The sequence below is a fragment of the Argopecten irradians genome, chromosome 1, assembly GCF_041381155.1.
Source record: "Argopecten irradians isolate NY chromosome 1, Ai_NY, whole genome shotgun sequence".
Taxonomy (NCBI): Eukaryota; Metazoa; Mollusca; class Bivalvia; order Pectinida; family Pectinidae; genus Argopecten; species Argopecten irradians.
Window position 1 is genome coordinate 15428806 of NC_091134.1, and position 23934 is coordinate 15452739.

Sequence of the window (23934 nt, forward strand, 5' to 3'; positions counted from 1 at the left end):
CCAGCTCAGGTGACAATCACATCTGTAACACTAATTCTCATGTCATGCCAACAAATTGATCTAATGTCTATCACATGTCGTGTCCATGGTGATGTCTCTCTCCTTGTCACTTGCTGATCCTTCTTGAATAACTTGTCACAATACATTTGTCACCCGAGCCGGGAAGGACCTGATTAAAATATTTAAGCAAAAATAGTAATATAGTATTCTAATTAAATCTATTTGAATCTTTAATAAACTGCTGAGTGGATTGGCAAATAGTTTTGATTTCTTGATTTGACAACAAATAATTTCCAAATGGAAGTAGATTTAGGTCTAGCAGGATACAGCTATTAAGCTCACGAAATAATTTTACACGTTGTTCTGCAGATGTGCATCCTCGATACTATAACCACACTGACAATGTTTATAATTTATCAAAATAGCATGATATAAATCGTTATTTAGCGTGCTGGATCTATTTCTTATTCTGGCATGCAATATATTATATTTTCTATCACCTATAAGATAGTAAGAGGGTATTTGTGTATCTCTTAAACTGAGAAAGGAATTTTGAAAAGCCAAAAATGATACACTTGGTCTAATTTCAAGGTCCAATTGATTCCATAGTTGAATTGTAGGAGGGAAAAAGGAGGAGTTTGTTAGCTGTAGACGATAGTTTGGTAATTATAAGCATTACGAAGGTTATATTGAGAATTTTCTGAGACTAGAGGCGGAAGAAGAGCTGTAAGGTAATCAGGCGTTAAGTTATTTTTAATCTTGTAAAGTAATTGTAATTTTCTTCTGGATCTTCTATTTGAGAGCGGTTCAAGTCCAGTTTCAGAGTATAGAGATTATCTGCTAGTGTAAAATGGTAATCCAGTAATTACACGAGTAGCTTCTAGTTGGAGTTTTTCAAGTCTGTCTGCATCACCGAGAGTACACCCATCCCAAACCTCACAACAATATTCAAGTAGAGGAATGATATATGAGTTATACATTCGATATAAAGTTTGTCGATTTAAAATGAATTTTAGCTTTCGCAGAATACTAATCTGCCTTGAAACTTTTTTACAAATATCTTCAATATGGCTTGTCCATTTACATTGTCCGTCTAATATGACTCCCAGGTATTTATGATTATCAACACAATTTACACTAACGTTATCAAATTTAAGATCTATAGCATAATCTAATTCAAAATTATAAATAAGTTATGCCTCAGTTTTTGAAGGATTGAATTTAACTAACCATTTTTGCGCCCATCGTTGAATGTGTACCAAATCATTATTAATTAAAGTTTCGATATTTAAAGGGGACGGATTAGAATATATCAACGATGTATCATCTGCAAATAATTTTGAGAGACTTCGAAGATTATCGGCTATATCATTTATGTACAAGATAAATAATATAGGACCTAAAACAGAGCCTTGTGGAACACCGGCACTTATACTTTTAACAGACGATTTAGAATTTCCAACACAAACCTGTTGTTTTTTATCACTTATGTAATTAGCTTACCAATTCAATAGATTTCCACATATACCATAGTTTGCTAATTTCACTTCCAGTCACCTGTGCCACACACGATCAAACGCTTTCGATATATCACAAAAAACTAAACATGTAGGATGCGTATTTTCAAGGTTTTCACATAGAGTGTGATAAATTTCTATGAGTTGATGAACTATAGAGTGACCAGACTGAAAACCAGACTGAAACTTGTCTATTAATGAATTTTCAATTAAATATTTATTCAGATATTTTACAACTAATCTTTCAAAAACTTTCCCGACTGTACTAAGTAATGAAATTGGTCTATAGTTAGTTAAGTCATGTTTATCTCCTTTTTTTGAATAATGGTTATAACAGAGCATATTTCCATAGTTTTGGAAAAACTCCAGTTTCCAGTGAAGACCTAAATATGAGAGTCAAAGGGAAAGCTACAGATAATGCTGTATTTTTTAACATGTTATGACTAATAGTATCTTTGCCTACAGCTTTATTTATATTCAATGATTTTAAAATGTTCGCAGCTCTATCCTCGGTGACTCAGTATTGTTGTCGTCAATCGTAGAAATGGAAACAAAGTAATCATTGAGAACATTAGCTTTACCATTATAAGTCATTTCAATATTGCCATGTATATTTCTAATAGGAGGTATAATGTTAGAACCATCTGATGTTTTAATTAATTTACGAACTATTTTCCAGAAATTACGGGGACTAGAATTTGAATATCGGTCTAAAATTCCAGCATATAATATTTCTTTAGTTCTTTTCTTTACATTGTTCACACGATTACGTTTTTTACGGAAGTTTAAAGGGACAATTCACTCAGACTAATTCTTTTCCATAACCAAGAAGCAAAATTTGGCATAAATGTATTGTTCTATATTTCTTATGAAACATATAACACAAAATATTGACAAATTCCACGTCACTGTTTAGTATTTTAATTGATACCGTTGTAATAACAAATCGTTGATCAATACGATTCAACAGGTACAATATATACACTGTACCCATATCCGAGCCAAAGTCACGCAACTTAAACAAATGTGCTATATAAATACCGAGGAGGTGAAAAAAATGATTTTTAGGCAAGACAATTCACCTAAAAAGGCAAACACACTACTGTCAGAGCGATTTGAGCAGTTCTAGACATAAGTTGCTTTAATCTACGAGCAAGGGACAGGGTTCGGCATACAAGTGTTCGACCACAATGTGTAATGGCGGACAGCGAGCGAGTTTGAACATTTCACACGCATTTCACCACAATAGGCTTTTCTGGCATATCGCAGTAAAACCGACTGATCTAATTTCCCTTAAAAACAGGTTTGTCCGATATATATGTACAAATTTTAATGGTCTCTTAGACTGAATTGTCCCTTCAATAAATTTCTGTCGGTTCTGTTTGTTTTGTGTAATTTCAAAAGTCTATTTCTTTTCCGAATTTCTCGTCTTAAATTTGAGTCAAACCATGGTTTGTCATTAGGTTTAATTGTTACTGTCCGAGTCGGTATACATTCCTCAGCGATCTCTAAATATCGTGATGTAAAAAATTCACACATGTCATTTGGATCATTTACAGTCAAAAATAAGTCTACCCAGTCCGTATCGTCTAATTTAGTGTTGAATAAGTCATAATTTGCCTCGTTATAACATCTCACTTTTCCTTCATAGGAAGTTCTAAAAATTGTTCTAATAGTAAATTTATGATTAGAAATATCACTGTCTATGTCAACTACGTAAGCGAAACTAAAAGTGCACCCGTCCGAAAGAATGACCAGGTCAAGTAAGGTCGAGCTGTGTCGTGGTACACGTGTCGATCTATTTATGATATTCGATAAGTGGAAGGAGTCAAGGATGTCAATGAGCGCATGGTGTCTACCAACAGTTAGGATATCGACGTTAATGTCACCTATAATCACTACGATTCCTTTAACACTTAATAAAACAATCAGAAGAGAAACTGATATGTCTTTCAGGTGAAGAGAAAATGGAAAGCTGTGTACATACAGATTGCTATGGGAAACTATTGCGGATATTTCCGTGAGTACTTTGTTTCGCAATTTGCTTTCATAAAACTTGCGGGATTGTGTGGGTTTTTTTTCGGGATAGATACATCTTCAGACTTTCAGCAGGACAGTTCATACATATATATATATCTATTTTCTTTTTTAATACTAAATCTGGCACTCTGCTTGGCCGATTTTTTCCCTCATACCACTGTGGAAAACAAATATGAGATGACGCGAAAACCCGAGCTAGTACAGATAGTTCAAGAAAAGAAAAAATTGTTTAGAACAGGATGTAGGATAAATAGCTACCTTCCCCTTGTTTGTGTAGGGAAATATATTGATTTAAAAAGAATTGAAAGCAGAAACCAATGAACTTTGAACCAAAGCTAAAAGCAGGTGTTAATAGTCTAAAGTATGTGTATACTGAATTCGATGTTTTTGTGTTTGTGCAGGTTTTTTTTCTCGATTCTTCCGTAGCTGGCATTTATTTAAATACATAAATATGGCAACACAAGATATCAATATTATACACAAACATTAATTCTCCATATAGGATATTTTTGAATACAGCATACATATATATATAAGGTCACCTAAAGCATGTACAGATAATGGCAGTACCTTTATAAACCTTTGTCTTTCAGTAAAACAATTATCCCAAATTTCACAACTATTTACAATCTTTTGAAAAATTTGTTGGATTAATAAATCGCTTACAATTTCTATACGTTTCAAAGGGCTTTAAAATGTTTTTTGTACAACATGTTGAATACCGAATTTCTTGATCCTTCCATGGACCACTTAATTAGATATTTTAATGAAATTATCATACACAGTATTGCCAATATACATTGCAAGCTGTTGCAAAAGGTAGCAAAGTATAAAAACAGAATTTGTTAATTAAAACCAGATGCCCTTACGATGTATAGGAAAGAATAATCATGAACAACAACAGCATCCACCAAAAACAGATGCAGAAAAAGTTCAATGTCAAGTTCGCAAGAGAATTACCCAAAGAAGTAATTGTACTCCTAGTAAAACATATGATATAGCATACTTTTTAACATATTGTACCTCTACTTAAGCATATAATATATCATGTTTTTATCAAAGGAATGACAATTTGACCTGGTAACGCATGACATAGTACTGACCTACATATATATGAATAAGGTAAACAAGGCATTATTATAATGGAAAAGTTTACGCCTATACGTAATCCAGTAATGACAGTTTAGAAACATGTTACGTTCAATACATCATCATTAGGGCGTGGAAACTGTTGACTAGGAATTTGAATATAGTCCAATTGTGAGCTGATCATGTGCTGACACATTTTTTGAGTCCATCAGTACTATAAAAAGGCGATATTAAGAAATTGACAGTCATAAGACAATACTGAGCGAAGACGTCGTGACTTTGGTGAGCAGCAGCTTCAGACTTGATCAAAATTGAACAATCAATGCGCTTATCACCAATTGAACTGTAGTCAAATATTACACGTTTTGACACGTGGACATTTACTAATTTGTTTAGGTTTTTTTGTTTTGACTAGGTTTAGCCGTTCATTAAACTTTAAGAGCGACGTATACGTTAAAGATATCTTGAAAGTTTTAGTCAGCTTCGGTCAAGGTTTGTCAGAGTGCCCAGCTTAAAAGATATTCAAATTGGCCATCCCAGTCAAAGTTTGTTTAGTTAGACAGAGATAAACATTGACGACCACAGTCGGACTTTCAGTCTCGCAACTGAGTAGAGAATTAAGTTGAATACCCAGATTTGTTCTAATCTAGCAGTAGAAGGACGTGAGAAGTTGACAATGGCTTCTACTAAGACGGCGTTCCGGGGCAGCAGAGTTGTATTAGAAGGATCAGTAGAAAAGGCTTGCATTGTAGTAGAAAATGGAAAGATAGTAGAGATTCTGACGGGCGATTCTGTCGATGATATAAACATTGAAGATTATTGCAAGGTAAGTTTTTGTTTTAATTGAAATTTAAAATTCATCTCATTGCTGTGTTGTAAAAATAAAAATAGAATATTTTATTATTAATTATGTACATCAAATGTATGCGTATATTTTCTTACTTTAAATTTATTGAATAATAAATATAAAAGAATCGTAGATTTTCTTCCTTCAGTATTTTAGTATTTCCTCCCAATTGTTTCAATAGCAGCTGACACGTCCTTGAGTCCTTGAAAGTCAGAGAGAATCTAAAGGTCATTGAATGTATAAAAACAGGCTGTAAAAAACAGGGTATGGCTAACATTTTGAAGAGTCGTAAAAGGACAACTTGGTTGTGAAGTAATTTTAACATTATTGAGTTTTAAAAGAGCAAATGTAACAAATTAATATATTAATTCATTATTGTGCAATAAACAGGATAATTATTTAATGTCATTATTTAATAAATAAAAAATCTCTACTACAGAGATAAGACAGGTGAGTAAAATTTAATTTAAATATATAAATATCAAGTTTTATGTGCCATAATTTTCATACTAAGTATTGAAATCTTGTTATATGTTATTCGTCACCGAACGTTACCAACATTTTAAGAAATATAATACTTAAAATGCAAAGGTTTTAATTTTACATGGACAAATAAAATAGTTTTAAATGAAACTGCCAAATGAAATGAGTCCATACGGTCATACCATGAAGCGAAGCTGTGGTCTAAAATTTCACGTCATATTTCGGTATGAAGCGAAGCTGTGGTCTAAAATTTCACGTAATATTTCGGTATGAAGCGAAGCTGTGGTCTAAAATTTCACGTCACATTTCAGTGTTATTAGTAACTGTACATCTAAACAGGCATACAACACAAAACAATTTTTACAATTAAAAATTCTGTGCTGAGACCAATGTTAATAAGACATCATTGATTCATTGTTGTCCGTGTCTGTGAATTTTGTTTACTGCTTAATTCATCAAACCTTCAATAGATTACGGAGGGAAAACTAGCATGTCAAACATTTCGCCCCGCTATGGCGTATGAATTTAAACAAGGTCACGTTATGTCCGCATGTCAAGGCCGGCATATATATGTTTATTTGGCCAGTATGAAGATAAGAGGTGCGTGACATTTCGGGTCAAGTATTAAACTGATAGCGTTCTGGCTATTAAGGTCATCATGTTGACCTTTTAAGTGTTTGATCACTGGCCGTATTGTGACCCTGACATCTCTGACGGATCCTAAAATGATAAAACAACTGATTTAGAGCACCCTAATGCCGACAAAAGCATCATATTCCTTACTGATTATAAGACTCTTTCTTATGTGAATATGAAGAAATAGGCATTTTCTACCTGAAAGTCACAACATTTCGTTAAACCAGAGGCTTGCCGAGGGTTTTACAACATTTTGTGATCCCGAGAATTTTTCTCTTTTTATATTTCGACGTGATATTCAGTCATCTTTAAATACATTCGAAAAAAAAGATTAGTTTGTTTAAAATTGTACTGAGAAAATAGCAATGCCGTTGACGCTGTGAAGTCACGAGGCTGCTTTGCATTGGTAACCATGCAATGTAGCTTCAGACGACATGAGTATATTGCCTAAGACAAACCTGTTGGTATGAGACCAAATTATTTCTGGACTTTGTCAATCACAATAACTCAATACGTCATGATCAGTGACAGTCCTCGATACTTCATGAGTTCCGATCACTTACGATCACTTCACCAGTCGATCTTCTCATAGTAAATCTGGTAACAGAACAGGTAATTTAGTCATTTGATGCACATCAAAAGAGACGAATAACGGTACACTGTAGTTGACTGTGTGGCTTTGAAGTTGGGCCTTCCTCTCTCTGTAGTCTTCAAATGAATTTTTTGCTGGCCTGTTATCGGTTCATATTTTTTCGTCTGAGCTGCCTTCAGTTTAACTATGAGATAGCCCAGGGGTGTAGAGATCGTAAGTGAACGGAACCCCTGAAGTATCGAGGATGATTTAAGTACTGCACAGTAAGCATGGTAGCGTGCCAATATATGAAACAACCCAGAATGTGAAAAAAGTTGATAAAAAGCTGCTCAATATTGTTTTATTTAAGTGAATATAAATCATAACTGATTGAAGGTTATATTTTATGTAATTTTCACTCTAACAAATTGTTACAGTTGTAAAACATACAATGTGTGAATGATGCTTCGGATCCATAAACGCACCAATATATCATTGAGATAGAAGGAAGAAATATCATGCGTATTAAAAGCGGCTAAAGATCTACGTCATATTAACATCACATAGACAATGTTAATATCGGCGATATCTGTACAGGCCGGAAACTCTCGAGTCGTATCACGTGACTAACATCGGCGATATCTGTACAGGCCGGAAACTCTCGAGTCGTATCACGTGACTAACATCGGCGACCCGTATAAATCGGATTAGATTGAAACAGTTCGGAGACTTCCGAGCTATGGTAAATGTGTACACGAGAAAAAATAATATGTATACTGAATTATTTAATAACTTTGTGAATACGAACTTTACAAAAGTCGGTAAGTATGGGAAGTTTGAAATTAGAAAGGCAGAGAAAGATATCAAGAATATTAAAAATATATATGATATAAAACCATACAAATTCTAGCATCAAATTCATTAAAACTTGAAATTAAAAACTCTAACAAAATAATATAATTTTTTTATACTACATGAATATGACTTTTTACGAATGGTTGGTGTAATAGGGACAAATCGCATCAATGTGAAAAAACTTGTAAAAAGTAACAACAACTAAATATTAAAGGAATTTTCATTGACTTTAATTCCACCGATTAAATGTCAAGAGAATAAAAGGTAGTTACCATAATTTTTATATCTTTTTCAAATTTCACAAATTGGGTTGATATGTCAGCGATATTTCGCATCAGCCCCATAAGTAAAAACGTAAAAAAGGGACATTTTTTCACATATTGGGTACGTTATTTTCATATTGTCGCACACAAGCATCATTTACAGGCCATAGAAGGACAAATAGGTTTGTGACTTTGACCAGCCCTACAAGGATGCAATAGCTGTTCTAGAACAATGCACTACCCAGGAAAAACCAGAAGCCTTACAGATAAATATTTCTAGATCTTCGTAAACAAAATACCACATGCATTAAGTTACCTTAAACAACATGAGATGAATCAGCTTCTGAGAAAGAAAAAAAGAAAAAATTAAAAACTCTCAGATGACTCTGACCTATATAGTGACAAACAAACAACTCTGGAAATCTTAGATGAAGGAATTCTGTGGAAACAGATATTTAAATCTGACAACAGATAAATTGTTTATAACCATATACGAATTACATATGTAAACATTTCGCACAAATACCAGCTCCGTTAATTAATAAAAATAAATTAAAACTAGATTTGATCGCGATCAAAACACGGGATTTCCACCTATGTAATGATATAAGTAATGTTAGCGAACAGACGATTGCTTGAACGAACGAAAAATCTCACTCAATATTAATCAGAAAGCGTTTCTTACGAAAGTAGTCTGGTCCAACCGAAAACCAGATTTAGGGGAATCCCCTTTTGGGCAGAAGATTTCATAGAGAGGTGAATATATCGGAGCCTGCTGATTGGATATATTTAGGGTACATTAGTTAATGGTTAATGTGTGGGTAGGGCAATAGATGTAGATGTAAAATTTGTAAAGAGTTTTGATGTGAATTTGTTTGGTTCTGTGGTTGCAAAACTGCCGTGTATTTCCCCAACATAGCACCGGTTTTGCTTAAACAGCCGGTGTCACATGTGACAGCTCTGCCACACACATAAAAGGTTTTGAAACTGTCAGTTATAGGGTTTGTGCATTATCTTTCTTTGATTAAATGTACATCCTATTAATAGTTAGGTTCACGTAAGGACGGTCTCCCATACATGCGGTGTAGCTACACATGTACATGTACGTGTATTAACGCAAACATGGCGATTGTGTACATTGTTCATGCAGAACTTAAAACATCTCGAAATTAAAGTATTCAAGTTGGGTATAGGTAATAACCAGCCAAATGAAAAAAAAAGACCTCCGAAACGGCCCGTGTGTAACGAAGATTGAGCCCAGGACAGAATTTTAACCCGGCCGCTGATTGGCTGGCTAATTATGAATTTCAAAATTAAAAATGTTTTCTGACAGGTAATTATTCCTAGATAACCATGATATGAATTTGGAAATTCAGATTGAGATTTAGGTTCAAAATATCAATTTTGATAATGAATAGGTAAAAACATTAGAATTTCAGGTTTTTTTAAAAGTGCAAAAATTCTCCTTTTCTTATGAAGATCTTGGACCAATGCGGAATAACACGTACGATTAGAGTTTTAGTATTAGATATGGATTATCTCCCTTTGGCCACTTGGTGTATCTTGTACACGTAGAGCTGTTGTGCACAATATGTCATTGTATCGAGCGCCTGTGTTGTGTTCCGTCTTCGTATTGGTCGATCGTGCATGTATTGTTATAGTCGGGTATATATATGGGTGTTCTATCCATTTCATTGCGGTGTACTGAAGGATTGAGTTCCTGAACCTAATAGGTTTTAAATAGAGGTGGGTAATAGGAAGCAGGAAGGGGGCATGTTTATAGGTATAGGGTGGTAGGGTTGTAAGTGGGGCATGGAGGGGTTGACGGGGGATATATTGTAAATATATGTGTTAGTCTCGTCGTTGTTGGGCCCTACGTCTTGCGTAAAATATCGTGTAATATGTCATTATAAATAAATATTGTTACGTGTTAAAAGTATTTGTCTCGTTTTCCTTCACCGGCAAAAATCAAGCAAAACCCTACGAACCTGGGTTGAAACACACAGGTAGTGAGCCGGGTGTAGTTTGTAGTTATTAACAAACTGGGCCCGTCTCGCTCCTATTACAGAGAGGTGAATATATAGGAGCCTGCTGATTGGATATACTCAAGGTACATCAGTTAATGGTTAATGTGTGGGTCGGGCAATACATGTAGATGTAACATTTGTAAAGAATTTTGATAACTTCATTTAACCTGAATAGTAGCAAACGTTAACACGGTCCTCTATAGGTTCTGTGATCTCAAAACGGCCGGGTAGTTTCTCAAATTGAACCGGTTGTGTTTGAACATCCGGTGTCACAGGTGACAGCTCTGCCACACACATAAAAGGTTTTTAAACCTCTCAGTTATTGGGTTTGTGCATTACTTTTGTTGTTTGTTTGTTCAAATGTACGTCCTATTAACAGCTAGGGTCACGTAAGGACGGCCTCCCATGTATGCGGTGTAGCTACACATGTACGTGCATTTACGCAAACACGTGTACATTGTTCATATATACGTGTACATGTAGAACTTAAACATCTCGAAAAGTATTCAAAACTAAATGAAAAAAGACCTTCGAAACGGCCCGTGTGTAACGAAGGTTAAGCCCAGGACAAAATTTTAACCCGGCTGCTGATTGGATTGTTTGATTCTGAATTTCAAAATCAAAAATGTATTCTGACAGGTAATTATTCCTTGATAACCGTGATATAAATTTGGAAATTCAGATTGAGATTTAGGTTCAAAATATCAATTTTGATAATGAATAGGTAAACGCATTAGAATTTCAGGTTTTTTTAAAGTGCAAAAATTCTCCATTTCTTATAAAGATCTTGGACCAATGCGGAATAACTCGTACGAGTTTTAGTATTAGAGGATTATCTCCCTTTGGTGACATCATGTAATCTCAACTAATGTACAACACGTATGGTGTATCAATGTAATTGATGTATGCACTACAAAGTATACTAGCTCCGTACGTCATGAGTACGACCATGCAATCACAACAGATTGAACTACAATATAAAAGAACACACAATTCTTACTTCATTTCAGAAATATATAACTTAGACATTTTACACACTTTACAATTACAATAATCGGATCACATGTATACAATACATGTTTATCCGTATATATTTCATATTTTAAAAATATCTAAATTATAATAATCACATTCAAACCATTTTCATACTGGGAGAATAGAATAATGTATTAACCAAGATAAAGAACAAATACTAGAACAACCGAAAAGCAAGACTTACCAAAATTAATGAATTTCTCGACCGGGCAAACGAAACGTCCAACCAAGCACAGGGACGAAATTCAAATATCCCGAAATACAAAAAGATATATATCAAATACGTTAAACTGACCACACTGACCAATCAAACAACTTCGTCAATGTCCGTAACAGTCACATGTCCTGTCCGTCATAAAAGTCCGTCAGTGAACACTACTAACGGGTACACAAACATATACTGTACGTACATACACATATAGACAAACGCAGCGCTCGCGAATATATACGATATATTACGCACGCGAGTAAAACACGGCACGGCATAGATACATATACTAATATTATTATTCACTGCAAATTATATATTTGCAAATATTGAAACATCTTTCAAATACACTTTTATACCACTTTTATTTATTACATAAATTCACATAAAATATGACCCTACTACATACATACAGGTTTAAAGGCGCTGATACGTCTCGCGCAGGGACAAATATAAACTAAAATTTCGATTTTTGATGTCCAATATCTCCGCCATTTTGAATCTTATGACCTTGAAATTGGTCATTTTATGTGTCTTAGAGCATGCTCTTTCACATCCTATTCAAAACATTTCTCTTTGAAATTTCAAAAATTACGGTAAAATTTACGTTAAAAAGTGAACGAAATGCCATATTCAGAGGGCTATATTTCCGCCATTTTCAAATTCATGACTTTGAAATTAAAACTCTGTACAGAGAATGTGCCAATGTCTATATTTACAAACAATCAACACCTTACAATAAATGATAAAGGTGCTACGAGCTCAGAAATTACGGGACAAAAATAAGGAAATGACACAAATTGCCATATTTGGAGAGCTATATTTCCGCCATTTTTCTATATAACCCCTTGCAACTCATTTGTTTTCAAAACAAAAGTTCATACAACACAGGTATGAAAAATCAACACTGTACATACAGGTTTAAAGGCGCTGAAACGTCTCGTGCAAGGACAAATATAAACTAAAATTTCGATTTTCGATGTCCTATATCTCCGCCATTTTGAATCATATGACCTTGAACTTGGTCATTTTATGTGTCTTAGAGCATGCTCTTTCACATCTAATTCAAAACAATTTTCTTTGAAAATTCATAAATAACGGTAAAATTTACTTTAAAAAAATGAACGAAACGCCATATTCGGAGGGCTACAATTCCGCCATTTTCAGTGCTTTGTCTTTGAAATTGAAACCCGATACAGATAATATGTTAAAGTCTACATTTACAAAAAATCAACACCCTACATTAAATTATGAAGGCGCTACGAGCACACAAATTACGTTGAAAAATAAGGAAATGGAACAAATTGCCATATTTGGAGAGCTATATTTCCGCCATTTTTCTATATAATCCCTTTAAAACCCATAACTTTTGAAGACAAAAGTTCATACAACAGCGGTATGAAAAATCAACACCGTACATACAGGTATTAAGGCGCTGAAACGTCTCGGGCAGGGGCAAATATAAACTAAAATTTCGATTTTTGATGTCCTATATCTCCGCCATTTTGGATCATATGACCTTGAATTTGGTCATTTTATGTGCCTGAGAACATGCTCTTTCATATGCGCCCTTCGAAACATTTCTATGGTAAAGTTCATTTTTGACCTTTGTTTGACCTCATTTGACCCCCTAGTGAACTCGTGACCTTGACATAATTTCTGATAACATGTAATGAGAAAAAAACGTGAATTATCGTGATCTACATGGAGAATGAAACGTACATGTTGTGTAGCGTACGGTTATGAAATTATGAGCGTTTAAAGTTCGTTCGAAAAAAGCAGTTTTTTACGTCTGTGACCTTGACCTTGAACGTTATCCTCCAAAATCGAGAGTACATTTTAAGAACTCATGTACGTACATAACGTCTCCAAATTTCAGCGCTCTACACCTCTTATTTATTACGAAGATGTCGTTTAAAGATTTAAAGCTTTTTGAACCCTGTGACCTTGAATGAATGTCAAGGTCAATAAAACAGCATAAGTTCTGTAGACATTCGTCCATGCTATGTCTATACAAAAAATCAAGCATGTGTGTTAAGTATTAAAGGCGCTGAAACCTTAAAAAATTTTGGCGGGAAAACTCCAAAATAGCCTTTTTTCAAAGGCCTATATCTCCGCCATTTTGGATTTCATGACCTTAAAACTTGTCATTATATATTTCTGAGGGCATGCCCTTTCATATCCAACTTTCAAAACTTTTCTGTGTTGAATTTCGTTTTTGACCTTTGTTTGACCCCGTAGCGAACTCTTGACCTTGACATAATCTCTGATAACATGGCATGGGAAAAGCACGCGCAATGTCAAGATCTATCTGAATAACAAAACGTGAACGATGTACACCGTACGGTAATGAAGTTATGAGCGCTTAAACTTCGTTCCAAAAAAATTGTTTTTTACGTCTATGACCTTGACCTTGAACATTTTTGTAAAAAATCGAACGTACATTTCAAGATCTTATGTACATTCATAACGTGTCCAAAGTTGAGCGTCGTACCTTATTCCGTTCCTGAGATATCCTGCTAACAAGATTTGTGGAAATAAGAAAAAAAAAAGAAAAATAAGAATAAGAAGAAAAAACAGAACAATAACAATAGGGATTTCCATCCTCAATGGAAATCCCTAATAATAATAATAATAATAACTAGATTTGATCGCGATCAAAACACGGGATTTCCACCTATGTAATGATATAAGTAATGTTAGCGAACAGACGATTGCTTGAACGAACGGACGATCTCACTCAATATTAATCAGAAAGCGTTTCTTACGAAAGTAGTCTGGTTCAACCGAAAAACAGATTTAGGGGGAATCCCCCTTTGGGCAGAAGATTTCATAGAGAGGTGAATATATAGGAGCCTGCTGATTGGATATATGTGTGGGTCGGAACAATACATGTAGATGTAAATTTTGTAAAGAATTTTGATAACTTCAATTAACCTGAATAGTAGCAAACGTTAACACGGTCCTCTATGGGAATTTATTTGGTTCTGTGATCTCAAAACGGCCGGATAGTTTCTCAAAATAGCACCGGTTGTGTTTGAACATCCGGTGTCACAGGTGACGGCTCTGCCACACACATAAAAGGTTTTTAAACCTGTCAGTTATTGTGTTTGTGCATTACTTTTATTGTTTGTTTGTTCAAATGTACGTCCTATTAACAGCTAGGGTCACGTAAGGACGGCCTCCCATGTATGCGGTGTAGTTACACATGTACGTGTATTTACGCAAACACGTGTACATTGTTCATATATACATGTACGTGTATATGTAGTGTGATAGAACGGGTTTCTATCATTGTTGCATTTATTTCTACAGTATGTATATTTGTTATTGCACTCTTCTAAGTCTTCACTTCAGTGATCTGTTTATGTATCTTGGACCCAAATTCAGGGGAACACCGTGAGAACAGGTCTTATCTAGGGTGTGTTTGCTGTTTAGCAGTCACATTCATCAACCTAGTTGTCCTCATGATCACCCCGATGATGACCGCTGGCCGGAGTACACGTGTGGTACACGTGGGAGGTTTTTATCAGTCAGTTGAGCCTTGTCTGTTTTAAGCGGAAGATATATTTAGTGTGTAGGTGGGTTGTTGTAGCAACGGTTTCACCTAAATATGGTGCTCTGTCCGGACATTGACCAATCAGTGGTCACTTTGGGGTACTGGGTTGATGAGTTGTTATAAAAGGGGCTGATGGGTCTTTACTTAAGAGTGTATCTATAGCTAACGTAGGGTTTGTGTATAATTAGGGGTTGTCAGGGGCTTAGGGCTTAGGCATCCTAAGGTATCCTAGTTTACACCGTTGGTTTTATATACCTCTAGAGTTAAGAACACTTGTAGGTGGTTAGTTGGCTCCGTAGGGTGTTAGGCTTTGTTTAGGGAACGTGGTAATCACACAGGACTTAGCTAATTAGGCCTAAAGTTTGGCTATAGTTAATCTTGGATACAATGTAACTGCTTCGGCACTTATATATCTCTTATTGTTATCTGTCTTAACGGGCACTATTGTGAATCTTCTATGTAATAATTAATCTACTTGTCTTTTATATAATAAATAGTTATTTGTACCTGTATTTACCTAGTTGAGTTATTGGATTTGTGTCAGTGCTTCCGCTACATCCTAGAGATCGAACCTGTTGAGATACAGGCCTGTAACCTGTGGAGGAAACGGGATCCGGAGAGGATTTGTGACGACTGTGGACTCTGTTGTATACTAAAAATACTATACGATCACGATTTGGGACTTATACATATAACGGGAGCTACAGTCGGATCGCCCCTCCGGGTCTCTTGTGGAAAACCCTCCCTATTACAGTAGCACTTAAAACATCCCGAAAAGTATTGAAAACTAAATGTAAAAATACCTTCGAAACGGCCCGTGTGTAACGAAGATTGAGCCCAGGACAGAATTTTAACCCGGCCGCTGATTGGCTGGCTTATTATGAATTTCAAAATTAAAAATGTTTTCTGACAGGTAATTATTCCTTGATAACCGTGATATGAATTTGGAAATTCCGATTGAGATTTAGGTTCAAAATATCAATTTTGATAATGAATAGGTAAACACATTAGAATTTCAGGTTTTTTAAAAGTGCAAAAATTCTCCTTATCTTATGAAGATCTTGGACCAATGCGGAATAACAAGTACGATTAGAGTTTTAGTATTAGATACCGATTATCTCCCTTTGGCCACATGCCACATCATGTAATCACACCTCAAAATCGCTGAAAGTTCTATACCTCCGCCATTTTGAATCATATGACATTGAAATTGGTCATTTTATGTGTCTGAAAGCATGATCTTTCACATCCAATTCAAAACATTTCACCTTTGAATTTTCATGAATTACGCTAAAATTTACGTTAAAAAATGGACGAAACGCCATATTCGGAGGTCTATATTTCCGCCATATTCAAATTCATGACTTTGAAATTAAAAACCTGTACAGACAATAGGCTAAAGCTTACATTTACAAAAATTCAACACTCTACATGAGATGATAAAGGCCCTACGAGCTCACAAATAACGGAAAAAAATAAGAAAATGAAACAAATCGCCATATTTGGAGAGCTATCTTTCCGCCATTTTTCTATATAACCCCTTAAAAATAAATAACTTTTGAAGACAAAAGTTCATACAACATAGGTATGAAAAATCAACAATGTATATACAGGTTTAAAGGCGCTGAAACGTCTCGGGCAAGGACAAATATAAACTAAAATTTCGATTTTCGATGTCCTATATCTCCGCCATTTTGAATCTTATGACCTTGAACTTGGTCATTTTATGTGTCTGAAAGTATGATCTTTCACATCCAATTCAAAACATTTCACCTTTGAATTTTCATGAATTACGCTAAAATTTACGTTAAAAAATGAACGAAACGCCATATTCGGAGGTCTATATTTCCGCCATTTTCAAATTCATGTCTTTGAAATTAAAAACCTGTACAGACAATAGGCTAAAGCTTACATTTACAAAAATTCAACACTCTACATGAGATGATAAAGGCCCTACGAGCTCACAAATAACGGAAAAAAATAAGAAAATGAAACAAATTGCCATATTTGGAGAGCTATCTTTCCGCCATTTTTCTATATAACCCCTTAAAAATAAATAACTTTTGAAGACAAAAGTTCATACAACATAGGTATGAAAAATCAACACTGTACATACAGGTTTAAAGGCGCTGAAACGTCTCGGGCAAGGACAAATATAAACTAAAATTTCGATTTTCGATGTCCTATATCTCCGCCATTTTGAATCTTATGACCTTGAACTTGGTCATTTTATGTGTCTGAAAGTATGATCTTTCACATCCAATTCAAAACATTTCACCTTTGAATTTTCATGAATTACGCTAAAATTTACGTTAAAAAATGAACGAAACGCCATATTCGGAGGTCTATATTTCCGCCATTTTCAAATTCATGTCTTTGAAATTAAAAACCTGTACAGACAATAGGCTAAAGCTTACATTTACAAAAAATCAACACTCTACATGAGATGATAAAGGCCCTACGAGCTCACAAATAACGGAAAAAAAATAAGAAAATGAAACAAATTGCCATATTTGGAGAGCTATATTTCCGCCATTTTTCTATATAATCCCTTTAAAACCCATAACTGTTGAAGACAAAAGTTCATACAACAGCGGTATGAAAAATCAACACCGTACATACAGGTACTAAGGCGCTGAAACGTCTCGGGCAGGGGCAAATATAAACTAAAATTTCGATTTTTGATGTCCTATATCTCCGCCATTTTGGATCATATGACCTTGAATTTGGTCATTTTATGTGCCTGAGAACATGCCCTTTCATATGCGCCCTTCGAAACATTTCTATGGTAAAGTTCATTTTTGACCTTTGTTTTGACCTCATTTGACCCCCTAGTGAACTCGTGACCCTGACATAATTTCTGATAACATGTAATGAGAAAAAAACGTGACTTATCGTGATCTACATGGAGAATGAAACGTACATGTTGTGTAGCGTACGGTTATGAAATTATGAGCGTTTAAAGTTCGTTCGAAAAAAGCAGTTTTTTACGTCTGTGACCTTGACCTTGAACGTTATCCTCCAAAATCGAGAGTACATTTTAAGAACTCATGTACGTACATAACGTCTCCAAATTTCAGCGCTCTACACCTCTTATTTATTACGAAGATGTCGTTTAAAGATTTAAAGCTTTTTGAACCCTGTGACCTTGAATGAATGTCAAGGTCAATAAAACAGCATAAGTTCTGTAGACATTCGTCCATGCTATGTCTATACAAAAAATCAAGCATGTGTGTTAAGTATTAAAGGCGCTGAAACCTTAAAAAAAATTGGCGGGAAAACGCCAAAATAGCCTTTTTTCAAAGGCCTATATCTCCGCCATTTTGGATCACATGACCTTAAAACTTGTCATTATATATTTCTGAGGGCATGCCCTTTCATATCCAACTTTCAAAACTTTTCTGTGTTGAATTTCGTTTTTGACCTTTGTTTGACCCCGTAGCGAACTCTTGACCTTGACATAATCTCTGATAACATGGCATGGGAAAAGCACGCGCAATGTCAAGATCTATCTGAATAACAAAACGTGAACGATGTACACCGTACGGTAATGAAGTTATGAGCGCTTAAACTTCGTTCCAAAAAAATTGTTTTTTACGTCTATGACCTTGACCTTGAACATTTTTGTAAAAAATCGAACGTACATTTCAAGATCTTATGTACATTCATAACGTGTCCAAAGTTGAGCGTCGTACCTTATTTCGTTCCTGAGATATCCTGCGAACAAGATTTGTGGAAATAAGAATAAAAAAGAAAAATAAAGAATAATAATAATAAGAAGAAAAAACAGAACAATAACAATAGGGATTTCCATCCTCAATGGAAATCCCTAACTAGATTTGATCGCGATCAAAACACGGGATTTCCACCTGTGTAATGATATAAGTAATGTTAGCGAACGGACGATTGCTTGAACGAACGGGCGATGTCACTCAATATTTATCAGAAAGCGTTTCTTACGAAAGTAGTCTGGTCCAACTGAAAAACAGATTAAGGGGAATCCCTCTTTGGGCAGAAGATTTCATAGAGATGTAGCAGGGCTTGTAAATAGTTTGTGCTTTATGGGAATATATATGGTGTCGTGGTCCTGTGCTAGCTGTAAGAGTGCGTGTGTATCTTGTACACGTAGAGCTGTCGTGCACAATATGTTATTGTATCGAGCGCCTGTGTTGTGTTCCGTCTTCGTATTGGTCGATCGTGCATGTATTGTTATAGTCGGGTATATATATGGGTGTTCTATCCATTTCATTGCGGTGTACTGAAGGATTGAGTTCCTGAACCTAATAGGTTTTAAATAGAGGTGGGTAATAGGAAGCAGGAAGGGGGCATGTTTATAGGTATAGGGTGGTAGGGTTGTAAGTGGGGCATGGAGGGGTTGACGGGGGATATATTGTAAATATATGTGTTAGTCTCGTCGTTGTTGGGCCCTACGTCTTGAGTAAAACATCCTGTAATATGTCATTATAAATAAATATTGTTACGTCTTAAAAGTATTTGTCTCGTTTTCCTTCACCGGCAAAAATCAAGCAAAACACAACGAACCTGGGTTGAAACACACAGGTAGTGAGCCGGGTGTAGTTTGTAGTTATTAACAAACTGGGCCCGTCTCGCTCCTATTACAGAGAGGTGAATACTCAGGGTACATCAGTTAATGGTTAATGTGTGGATCGGGCAATACATGTAGATGTAAAATTTGTAAAGAATTTTGATAACTTCATTTAACCTGAATAGTAGCAAACGTTAACACGATCCTTTATAGGAATTTATTTGTTTCTGTGATCTCAAAACGGCCGGGTAGTTTCTCAAAATAGCACCGATTGTGTTTGAACATCCGGTGTCACAGGTGACGGCTCTGCCACACACATAAAAGGTTTTTAAACCTGTCAGTTATTGGGTTTGTGCATTACTTTTGTTGTTTGTTTGTTCAAATGTACGTCCTATTAACAGCTAGGGTCACGTAAGGACGGCCTCCCATGTATGCGGTGTAGCTACACATGTACGTGTATTTACGCAAACACGTGTACATTGTTCATATATACGTGTACATGTAGAACTTAAAACATCCCGAAAAGTATTCAAAACTAAATGAAAAAAGACCTTCGAAACGGCCCGTGTGTATAGAAGGTTGAGCCCAGGACAAAATTTTAACCCGGCTGCTGATTGGCTGGCTTATTATGAATTTCAAAATTAAAAATGTTTTCTGACAGGTAATTATTCCTTGATAACCGTGATATGAATTTGGAAATTCCGATTGAGATTTAGGTTCAAAATATCAATTTTGATAATGAATAGGTAAACACATTAGAATTTCAGGTTTTTTTAAAGTGCAAAAATTCTCCATTTCTTATAAAGATCTTGGACCAATGCGGAATAACTCGTACGAGTTTTAGTATTAGAGGATTATCTCCCTTTGGTGACATCATGTAATCTCAACTAATGTACAAAATCGCTGAAAGGACAATTGATGTTCTATACCTCCGCCATTTTGAATCATATGACATTGAAATTGGTCAATATATGTGTCTGAGAGCGTGCCCTTTCACATTCGATTCAAAACCTTTCTCTTGAAATTTCTTAAATTACGGTAAAATTTACGTTAAAAAAGTGAACGAAACGCCATATTCATAGGGCTATATTTCGGCCATTTTCTAATTCGTGATTTTGAAATTATAACCCTAAACAGGCAATATGCCAATGTCTACATTCACATAAAATCAACACCCTAAATTAAATGATAAAGGCTCTACGATCTCAACAAATTACGGAAAAAAATAAGGAAATGGAACAAATTGACGTATTTGAAGAGCTATATTTCCGCCATTTCTCTATAAAACCCCTTTAAAATCCATAACTTTTGAAGACAAAAGTTTATACAACATAGGTATGAAAAATCAACATTGTACATGTAGCGGGTGGAATTTGTTCAATAAATGACAAACCCGCTGGGTTCAGATTCCTTTATGATGTACGTTTATTCCATTTTAAAAACATTCTGTAAATATAATAAAACACAATTAGAATATTCAACTCTCAAATCATATATCATTCATTGATCACCGAATCACGCGAATAACTTTCAAAGACAAACTTTACATTTCACACAATACCGATAACGTATTATTGCAAAAATAGATATGATATATGAAAGTAAAAACACACACTTACAACACGTATGGTGTATCAATGTAATTGATGTATTCACTACAAAGTATACTAGCTCCGTACGTCATGAGTACGACCATGCAATCACAACAGATTGAACTACAATATAAAAGAACACACAATTCTTACTTCATTTCAGAAATATATAACTTAGACATTTTACTCACTTTACAATTACAATAATCGGATCACATGTATACAATACATGTTTATCCGTATATATTTCATATTTTAAAAATATCTAAATTATAATAATCACATTCAAACCATTTTCATACTGGGAGAATAGAATAATGTATTAACCAAGATAAAGAACAAATACTAGAACAACCGAAAAGCAAGACTTACCAAAATTAATGAATTTCTCGACCGGGCAAACGAAAAGTCCAACCAAGCACAGGGACGAAATTCAAATATCCCGAAATACAAAAAGATATATATCAAATACGTTTAACTGACCACACTGACCAATCAAACAACTTCGTCAATGTCCGTAACAGTCACATGTCCTGTCCGTCATAAAAGTCCGTCAGTGAACACTACTAACGGGTACACAAACATATACGTACATACACATATAGACAAACGCAGCGCTCGCGAATATATACGATATATTACGCACGCGAGTAAAACACGGCACGGCATATATACATACAAACATTATTATTCACTGCAAATTATATATTTGCAATTATTGAAACATCTTTCAAATACACTTTTATACCACTTTTATTTATTACATAAACTCACATAAAATATGACCCCTACTACATACATACAGGTTTAAAGGCGCTGAAAAGTCTCGCGCAGGGACAAATATAAAATAAAATTTCGATTTTTGATGTCCTATATCACCGCCATTTTGAATCTTATGACCTTGAAATTGGTCATTTTATGTGTCTTAGAGCATGCTCTTTCACATCCTATTCAAAGCATTTCTCTTTGAAATTTCAAAAATTACGGTAAAATTTACGCTAAAAAGTGAACGAAATGCCATATTCAGAGGGCTATATTTCCGCCATTTTCAAATTCATGACTTTGAAATTAAAAGTCTGTACAGAGAATGTGCCAATGTCTATATTTACAAACAATCAACACAGTACAATAAATGATAAAGGTGCTACGAGCTCAGAAATTACGGGACAAAAATAAGGAAATGACACAAATTGCCATATTTGGAGAGCTATATTTCCGCCATTTTTCTATATAACCCCTTGCAACTCATTTGTTTTCAAAACAAAAGTTCATACAACAGCGCTATGAAAAATCAACACCGTACATACAGGTATTAAGGCGCTGAAACGTCTCGGGCAGGGGCAAATATAAACTAAAATTTCGATTTTTGATGTCCTATATCTCCGCCATTTTGGATCATATGACCTTGAATTTGGTCATTTTATGTGCCTGAGAACATGCTCTTTCATATGCGCCCTTCGAAGCATTTCTATGGTAAAGTTCATTTTTGACCTTTGTTTGACCTCTTTTAATCCCCTAGTGAACTCGTGACCTTGACATAATCTCTGATAACATGTAATGAGAAAAAAACGTGAATTATCGTGATCTACATGGAGAATGAAACGTACATGTTGTGTAGCGTACGGTTATGAAATTATGAGCGTTTAAAGTTCGTTCGAAAAAAGCAGTGTTTTACGTCTGTGACCTTGACCTTGAACGTTATCCTCCAAAATTGAGAGTACATTTTAAGAACTCATGTACGTACATAACGTCTCCAAATTTCAGCGCTCTACACCTCTTATTTATTACGAAGATGTCGTTTAAAGATTTAAAGCTTTTTGAACCCTGTGACCTTGAATGAATGTCAAGGTCAATAAAACAGCATAAGTTCTGTAGACATTCGTCCATGCTATGTCTATACAAAAAATCAAGCATGTGTGTTAAGTATTAAAGGCGCTGAAACCTTAAAAAATTTTGGCGGGAAAACGCCAAAATAGCCTTTTTTCAAAGGCCTATATCTCCGCCATTTTGGATCACATGACCTTAAAACTTGTCATTATATATTTCTGAGGGCATGCCCTTTCATATCCAACTTTCAAAACTTTTCTGTGGTGAATTTCGTTTTTGACCTTTGTTTGACCCCGTAGCGAACTCTTGACCTTGACATAATCTCTGATAACATGGCATGGGAAAAGCACGCGCAATGTCAAGATCTATCTGAATAACAAAACGTGAACGATGTACACCGTACGGTAATGAAGTTATGAGCGCTTAAACTTCGTTCCAAAAAATTGTTTTTTACGTCTATGACCTTGACCTTGAACATTTTTGTAAAAAATCGAACGTACATTTCAAGATCTTATGTACATTCATAACGTGTCCAAAGTTGAGCGTCGTACCTTATTTCGTTCCTGAGATATCCTGCGAACAAGATTTGTGGAAATAAGAATAAAAAAGAAAAATAAAGAATAATAATAATAAGAAGAAAAAACAGAACAATAACAATAGGGATTTCCATCCTCAATGGAAATCCCTAATAAGAAGAAAAAACAGAACAATAACAATAGGGATTTCCATCCTCAATGGAAATCCCTAAAAACCAAACAAAACTGGTTTAAGATTTAATTCCTATCACCTTGGACTTGAAGATACGAGAGGCGCTAGTACATCATGACGTCACAATGAAT

General features: G+C 35.0%; 1 protein-coding gene across 1 annotated transcript in view; it reads left to right on the forward strand.

Annotated features, from left to right (window-relative positions):
• Window positions 1–23934, forward strand: part of LOC138318783 (allantoinase, mitochondrial-like) — a 74479-nt gene that overhangs the window by 40568 nt on the left and 9977 nt on the right. Inside the window, exons 4-5 of the mRNA XM_069261478.1 lie at window positions 3474–3537; window positions 5300–5472. Of these exons, the coding sequence (XP_069117579.1) occupies window positions 3474–3537; window positions 5300–5472 (237 nt within the window). The remainder of the gene's footprint in view (window positions 1–3473; window positions 3538–5299; window positions 5473–23934) is intronic.